The sequence below is a fragment of the Mirounga leonina genome, unplaced genomic scaffold (genome assembly GCF_011800145.1).
Source record: "Mirounga leonina isolate KUSES-001 unplaced genomic scaffold, KU_Mleo_1.0 Mir_173, whole genome shotgun sequence".
In the NCBI taxonomy this organism is placed as follows: Eukaryota; Metazoa; Chordata; class Mammalia; order Carnivora; family Phocidae; genus Mirounga; species Mirounga leonina.
In genome coordinates, this window is record NW_023270447.1 from 87,459,617 (window position 1) to 87,468,175 (window position 8,559).

At 56.8% G+C, this 8,559-nt stretch overlaps 1 protein-coding gene across 3 annotated transcripts in view; it reads right to left on the reverse strand.

Annotated features, from left to right (window-relative positions):
* Window positions 1–1,898: 1,898 nt before the first annotated feature.
* The window catches only part of SPSB1 (splA/ryanodine receptor domain and SOCS box containing 1), a 71,309-nt gene continuing 64,648 nt past the window's right edge, over window positions 1,899–8,559 (reverse strand). For all 3 annotated transcript variants that reach the window (XM_035019860.1, XM_035019859.1, XM_035019861.1), the window contains one exon: window positions 1,899–3,883. In XM_035019860.1, coding sequence (XP_034875751.1) covers window positions 3,756–3,883 — 128 coding nt within the window. In that variant the 3' untranslated portion in view covers window positions 1,899–3,755. The remainder of the gene's footprint in view (window positions 3,884–8,559) is intronic.

Here is an 8,559-nt window from a genome sequence, read left to right on the forward strand (position 1 = left end):
CTCATTTATTTCAAATATTCCTTGCAGCTGGACTCCAACCATGTTTGGGTGTCTGGACTGGAGCATGAACTAATTGCTCTGTCTTCGGCCCCCTCCCCAGCTCCCCCGGCATACTTTATGGTTCAGTAAAGTCCACATTCCTCATCTCGCCGCCGAGGAGGCGCGGGAGGAAGGGTGGGAGGGAAGCCTGGGGCAGGAGGAGGAGGGAGGGCTCTTCCCATCTAAGGCCAAGCCCCAGGCCGGCTACCTGCTCGAAGGCAGGGTATTAATTACAACCACATGGGCCGGTCTGCAAGATGGTTTTATTAAGATTGCTCCCTCCAACGCGAAACCCCGCTCCCCGAGAAGTCTCCGGGCAGTACAAAGGGCCTTATTTTCCCTGGGTTTCCACCACTGCCCCCCCCATCCCGCCTGACCCCCTTCCTCCCCCTGCCACCTCCTTCAAAGCCAGCGGAGTTCCAACTGCAACCCAGACATGAACTCCAACCGAAAAATAATTTTGGGCCACCCCTTTCCTCCATACGCATCTGCGGAAGGCATCTAGGGCTCCCTTTCCCCCCGTACCCACCTTGATCTTTGGAGACTTTGCCCAAGAAGAAATAACATTTATCAGGAAGTTGGTTTAGGGATGTTTGCACCATTCTCAAAGACCAATTCCAGTCCCGGGGCTGCCATTTCCCAGAACAGAAGTGCATGAGCTTTTAAAGCATTTGTTTGCACACTTGCTAGTATGCGGGGCCCTGTTCTAAAGCCTCATTTCACCCTTGCTACCCTCCTATGAGATGGGCACTGTGAGGCCTGCCATTTGACGGAGGCTCATCCAAGAGCACACAGCGAGGGAGGGGGGTCAGAGCCAATATTTGAACCCAGGTCTGACTCAGGAGTCCCTGTGCTCGTCGCTGGGCCAACCCACCAACACACTGAAAGAATTTCCCTTTCCTCAGCAGCTTGTCGGGAAAAAGAGCTGACACAGTTGCAAACAGTGGTCTCCAAACTCTCTTAGGCAAGGTCACTTGGGGAGTTCGAGAAAACTGCAGATCCCTGGCCTGGCCCCAGAAACGTTGATTCGGTTCATGTCAGGCAGGGCTCTGAGAAAACGTGCATTTTGGCCAATACCTTCCATGGGATGTCAATGCAGGTGGTCTGAGGAAAGCTGGCTAGGAGGCGGGCAGAGAAAGGGACACGGGACTTTGGTCCGAGGCGTCTTGGGCCCTCAGACCGGGACACTTTTCATAGTACCGTAAGATCCTGACAGGCCCACAGGGAGCTGAAATGCATTCTTGCCAATTCTTTGGAAACTAGTCATGACATGCGATCGTATCTAGTAAATGTCTTGACTGTTCACGTTCTCACTCACCAGTCCTCTGAATCAGCTGGATTTTCCTGTCTCCTCTGCTAGGGGAAGAAGGGGGGGGGTCCCCGCCCACAGCAGCGGGCAGAACGGGTTCGCCACGAAGGCTCATCAGCATCACTGCACACTTGGCAGTGGGAACACAGAGGTGAGTGAGGGACCAGCTCCTTCTACCACGTGTGCAGAGCCTGGACTCTGAGGATGCTCCCACGGGCTTCTACCCTGCCCCTAAAAAGCCCACTGTCAACCCAAGCTGTAGGATACCGAAGAGCCAGAGGCTCTCACCGATGGGCAGAATCCTTCCTATCGGGCTCAGATAGTCTTAGTCTGGGCTGCAGGCTCGAGAACTTCTGAAAAGGGATGGGGACATTCTAGGATCACCTCTCCAGGATTCTCCTCCTCACTGGGGCTCTGGCTGGCCTCCCACCCTGTGCCACGGGGTCCCAGGGGATCACCTCATTATCTATTGAAAACTGGACCTGGGAGGGGGGGGCTTGGCCACACCCCTTTCCCTTCCCCCAAGGCACAGAAAGGGACTCAAAAGTGGTTTTGTATTTTAATAAACTTTCCTTTATTAGGTTACTGACTATTATTAACCATCATAAAATAGAACAGGAGTTTTAAAACTGTACAGGTCACAAGGTTCTGGGAGGAGAGGAAAGAAGGGTGGGGCTGAGGTTTGGGAAGCCGGGGACAGAGGTGCAGAGAGATGACTGAGAGCCTGCAATCCATCCGGCGTCGGCGGGAGAACGCTGGGTCAAGGCGGTTCGGCTGGCATCTGTGTAAGTAAAACTCTCTCGTGTGCAACATTCATGAGAACATGACCCACCCTGAAACAGGAGTGAGGAAAAGTCTTTAAAAGTCTTACAGGTAAGGTTTCTCCCCCGTCCTTGGAAAAAAACTCAAAATAATAAGGGGGTAATTTACATCCCTCACCCAGACTTGGCACCAATTTTGTGCTTTAAAAAATATACTCCACGGGAAGACTTTGTTTTTTAAAGGTACCCTACAGCAGCTGTTTAAAACGTAATTCTTACAGACAAATATATATGTATATATATTAAACATTTAAACAAATAAAGTCATCTATTGTACCTGTACAGAAACGAACAGAAGTCAGATTCTAAGCGAGTTGACTTCAAGATCAAAGGGGCGGTGAGTGCGGCGGCAGGGGCTGGGGTCTGCTACGTGGGGGGGCTGCGGCAGGGCGCGAGCGGCCCTCTTCTGCTGGCTGCCCCGCCCCACCCCGCCCTGCTCCCCGTGCGGCTCTGGGGGGTCGTGATGAGCTGAGGCTGCTCCCCCTGGGCGCAGAGCCCGGACGGGGGCATGAAGTGGAGGCCTGCACTGGCTTCCGAGGGGCACGACCTCACTCTGGTCTCCCCACCCCGCCGCGCGCCCCTGGCTTCCCTGGGGCCGGAGACCCACTCATCATCCTCCCTTCTTAGTTCCGGCTCTGGGAAGGCAGAGCTTCTGAGGATGCACATGGGAGGTCTTCAGCTAGGAAAGCAAAAGCACACACAACCCCCCCACAGAAGACTAAAGGAGGAAAACCACGTGCAAAGATGTCTGTCTCCTGCCTGGAGACACGGGGAGCGCCACAGCCCTTGTGGACGGGCCCCCCAAGACTCTCATGTGCTCGGGAACCCAGAGCAGAACGCCCGGAAACTGTAGGTCTGGGGACCCACACAGGGACACCCTTGTGCCCACGTGAGGACAAGCCACAACCACGGCCCACGAGAGGGACGGGTGAGGCGCACACATCCCAGGGAGGGGCAGGTGGAAGCAAAGCAACAGAACACTCCGGAGAGAGGGCAAGAAACCAGGTTTCCTTTCTAAATGGAATAAATAAATGGCTTTTGTCATTGTGAAAAGAATAAATACAGGGTACCGGGGGGCTGACAGCCGGGGCCGACGCAGGGCACTCGTATGCGCCTGTGGAGGTTCCGTTTGGGCTCCTGCCTCGGTGTCCGCGGTGAGTTCCTGACGTCCTGAGTGTTGTCTGCGGTGGCCGGGCCCCCATCTGAGCACCTCTTAGCGCCCCTGGCATCTGCTCTTGGCGCCGGGGCACCTCCTCCCGGGACCTGGCAGGTCGGGGCGGGGCGGGGGGGGCGGGGATCCCTGCGCCACCCCGAGGGCGGGTCGGGGCTCGGTGGAGGGCTTCCTAGGAGTCTGTTCTCTGTGTCTTCTTCCGAAGAGGGCCTGTGGACACGGCATGCGGGGGGCTTCTGCCAACGTGGGGACAGGGAATGGAGGAGCCTGTGTTAAGCTGTGGGCGGCCGGCTGGGGCGGCGGGGAGGACGGGGAGGAAGAGCAGGCACTTCCTCCCGGGGGCCGGATCCCGGTCCGAGGCGCAGGGTGCGGCGGCACCAGGTGGCCGGCGTGCTGGCGATGCAGGGGTGCAGCGTCACTGGTACAGGAGGTAGGCCTTGAGGGAGGCCGGCAGCGGTAGTATGTGGATGTCACCCAGACGCTCCTTGCCCAGGGCCAGGCGCACCGAGCGGCGGCAGAGATCCATGAGCGGCAGGGGCTCGGCTGGGGGAGCGGAGGAGAGAGCGAGGACACGTTAGCACAGCTCTGGAAGGCTCTAGAACGAACAGCGCTAACAAGGACAGCCATCGTAGCAGAATTAGCGTCAGTAGACGATTAGTAACGAGCCAACTTCACATTTTAAACCAGCTGTTCATCGCTAACACAGAGAACCTGCTCTGGGCCGGGCACCTTTGTGAGGCCTCTGGAGAGGCCAGCTCAGTCGACGGTTTACTACGGTTTGTTCTCGGGGACTTAACCTTCCCAGGGAGGCATCCGCATTATCATCCCCATTTTACAGATGAGGACACTGAGGGATAGAGAGTCCAAATACCTTGCCCAGGGTCACAGCGCTGGTAGGAGGAGCTGGATCTGAACCTAGGCTGTCGCTCCTCTTACCCCCCCGGACAACCCTTCATGGCGTGTCCGACCGGGCGCATGGAAGACAGCCCGTCCCAGCACAGGCCAGAGCTCCAGACCCCGCGCAGTTATTCGGGAAGGGAATCCACATTAGCCCAGTGCTCATGGGTGCTGCAGCCGTCCCCACCTCACTGGTGAGGGCACTGAGGCAGAGGGGGCCTGATGCGTCAAGGTTACACGCTGGGGTCCGAATCCAGGCAGCCCGGGCTCAGCAACCACATCCTTAGCCACCAAACCGTGCTGCCAAGGAAGATGGAAGAAATGCCGGTCCAGAGACACACTCTATAGGAGGCAGGCCCAGCCGCCCCACGGCCTGAAGGGGGAGTGTCTATAGAAACCCTAGGTCCTCACACTTCTTCCCACCTGACGGAGTGAAGCCGAGGGGCCCAGGCAAGGGGAAGTGGACATGTCAGCCCAGCCGCCGCAGCCGGGACCCTCGAGGCTGCCCCGGGCACCGCCAGAGCATCTCACAGCCAGGGAAACTGAGACCAGGGCTCACGGTGGTGCTGCCTTGGGCACCTGTATTTGAGAGGGACTTCCAGCTGCAGCCTGCATGAGCACTTCAGTCCTTATGTCCCCAGATGGCCTGGGACACCTGTCTTCCCCCAAGGGATGCTCCATGCAGCCCGAGTCTCAGATAAACTCTGCTCCAGACGGAGCGTGAAAGTCACTCCCTCCCAGGCCCCGGAGGCCGCGGGGGGCAGAGTGGGCCCCGCTCTCCCTGCCTCCCTGCACTTGACTCTTCCTGGCTCTCTTCCCAGAAGCAAGGTGCAGGGGAGCACGCCTGGAGCTGCTCAGGGCCGACCCACGGCGTCGTGGATCTGGAAAGAGCTGAAGGGAGCACGTCTGTGGCTTCGGCCAGGTCTCCCCTTGACACTGAGACTGCCCTGTGACCAAAAAACTGAGAAAAAAAAACAAACAAACCCAGCATTTCCCTCAAGACCCCATGCCCCCCATGAGAAGTGGATCAACGTGTGTCTCCAAATTTTAAAAATAATATTTAAAAAACTGAACTATTGATGAGCAAATGCTACAGCTGGAGGTGTGGGGGGAATAGGGAGAGACTGCTGATGAGTACAGGTTTTGGGGGGGCATGAAGGTGTTCTAAAGCTGATCGTATTGATGGTGGCAAGGCTGTCATGCGCTTTAAATGCAGGACTAGAACAGCCTGTGAATTACATCTCAACCGAGCTGTTATGAAAAGAATAAATCTCAGGCTTGGTAACACATTGACTAAATTCCTGGCTTTAAAAGAAGGCGAGCAACTGCTCTTCATCTCCCACGGGCCGTTAGCCACAGCGAGACGGGAAAGGGAACCGAATTGGTCAATGTTTTTCATGAAAAGCTTTGAAACGGGGCCGTTCCTGGACAGCACAGGATGATTAAGGGGAGCCCTGCCTAGAGGCAGGAGGATGAGCTAAATGATCTTCCGCCCTTTGGGGTCCAAGCATTCCAGACTCCTGGTGAGCAGGGATGGGCTTCTCCCACCTGCGAGCCCACAGAACCTTGGGTCTCCCTCATCGTAAGGCATCCACATCTGGCTCCTCATTTCCACCCTGCCCAGCAGCCTGACCTCGAGCAGACCCCTCCCGCTGCCTAGGCCTCAGTTTCCCCATCTGGAAGATGAGGAATCCGGAGCAGATGCTTCAGTCTCCTCCCGCTGAGATCCCGAAGGCCAGAAATGCCTCCCAGTGGCTCTTGGCCTGGACACGCTGAGTGGCCCTTCAGTGGATCGAGTGGGGGAATTCGGCGGCCCTTCCTCTCCCCCACTCAGGAGCTCTCTCCATCTGCCACATCGGGCCAGCCCCTTCTCCCTCCAGAATGTGGCTCGGCCCCCATGGGGAGGCAGAGGGGCTTCCCCTGCTGGCTGGGGACACTTGAGAAAGTATCAAGAGCCATTGAATGTGGCCAGAGTGCCGTGCAGGGCTGCGGAAGGAGGGTTGAGAGGGAGTTCCCATCAGAGCCTCTTAGCTTAATGGTTTCTCAGGCATCCCATGGGGACCCTCACTAAGAAATGTTTCTAAATGGCAGAGCCCTGCACAGCCCCCGCTCCAGCTCCCTTATTTTTGGTGACAGCTGACCTGAAATTAACATCGCAGCACGAGCAGCAGCTTGGTTCCTGGTGGGCACTGTGGTCCCCACCCCTGCCCAATCTATAGATGGGGAAATGGCTTGAGGAGGGGAGAGCCAGGGCTAGAATGTGGATATACACCCAGGTCCAGCCAATAGTCTGGCTCTCTTTCCGCCAACATGGGAGCTCCCTCTGCCTGACCATCTTTGGACCACACTGAATAATCCAGTTAGGGAGCGGTTGTGAACCCAGAAGGGATGCATCCTTCAGACATCCCAGATCTGCCGGGATGAGTTGCAGAAGAAGCAGCTACAGCAGATGCAGTGATGCACCCTGAGCTGAAAATACGGCCAGTCATGCAAGCAGCCCAGGGATGGGTCTGTTCTTGGGGGCCACAAATACATGCACAGGTCATCCCCCTCCTTCCTGGCTCTTGTAGGGAACAAACGATGATGCACAGGGTCATGGTCTGACTGCTTTCCAAAGGCCGGGCAGAGACCAGGAGTGCAACCGGATGTGGGCACCAGGCCACGGAAAATGTCTGTCCTGATTTCAGCTGGTCACTAACGGAACCCGAGAAGGCCTTCCCCACCTCAACGCTTTTGCCGGGGGCCTGCAGGCTCTGTATCCAGCTCCATCCACAAAGCCAAGTACCCCCTGAAGTTCCACCAAAGAAGTTCCCAAACAGGGAAGGCCAAAATTTCTTTGATGACCTGTGCAAGGGGCCTCGGCCGCTGGGCCCACCTCCAGGAAGCTGAGATGCTCGTCCTAAACTTTACATAGTTTATATGAATGGCGGGGTGGGGGGGGGGGGGCACTGAGTACAGCACAGAAATTGGGAAGTGAATCAGGTGCTATTTATGGGAGCCAAAGGTTGCAGAACCGGATGGGTCTCTGCACTCACTTCCACATGTCTAGGAGGAATGATTACCTGGTGTCCTGACCATGCACAGCCCAGCACGCCAGCCTGTGGCTGTCCCGCACTTCTCAGAGAGACTACAACCCAACTCACGCCTTCAGAGCCTGCTGCTGTGCTGTCATGGAATGAACTTGGGTCTGTGAGGTCAAGGACAGATGGCTCACGTCAGGAACTGCCCCTGACCCAGCCACGTTCTCATTCTCACCCATCGTCTTCACCGGTCCTGAGACTGACTGACTGCATGCTTACTCCTGCACGTAGCTTACAGTGAAAATGCTCCGTGAAATGGATTCTAGAAAGTCATGGGTGGAGGATGGCCATCTTGGAGGACCATCAGGATATGTGTGCGTTTCCCCTTGACAGTAAGCGGTTTTTACAAAAAAGAAGCAAAACAGAACACCGACCCCTTGTTCTTGGCAACCAGGGAAGGATGCCTGACACCCGGCTGGATGACGACGCAACTCTGGTTCCCTGTTCCCCCGACTCCGAGAGCCTGTTGTCCTCATATGACCAGACTTTTGGGGGAAAAGGGGCCCAGAATGACCCCTTCCCTCCTAAGTGGCCTCTCTCCCCCAGAAAGAAGCCCTTGCAGGTTGGGGAGATTAGTGCCCCTGACTAGGCACTTCCCTGGAGCCCAGCTGGAATGCGGGTGCAGGTAGGAGCCACCGTCGGGTGAGGCGCCCTGGGAGGGCATCTAGGGAGGCCAGGAGGACACCAGGAGGAAGTCACCAAGTCAAAAGCCTCTTGAGGAAAAGAGCTGAGCCCCCTCCAAACCCACAATCACAAAAAAACCTCACCAAACTTCTCTGGGAGCCGTAAAAGGGAGAATTTGAAAACGGAGGAATGCAGACAAAAGCCTTCCTTAGTGGGAGATGCGGTCACAAGCGGTGGGGGAAGGGAGGACCCATGGGCAGGGACTCTCCCTTGGGTGACGGCCAGTCTGCAGCTTGCAAGTAGGTCTTTTCCTTCTGCATGTCCAGGGAGTGGGCAGGCCTGGGGGCCACACTGGGCCCTGTCTCCCCCCTACAATGGTCATCTCCACCCCTTCACCCCGGGAAAGAGGAAGGTGACACCATAGTCCCCCTTAGCTGTGGCTTCAGTCCCAGAAGGTCTCAAGGCCTGAGGAGTCAGAGCAAGTGGCTTTGGTCTAGAGCTGGCTGGAGGGTGGGGGAGGTCACACAGGGACACACTGATCACTCTCTGCCTTTGCCCTGGCCCCTGCACGGGGACAGGGACTCTGCTGGGAGGGTCTGCCCGGCACACAGGGGACAG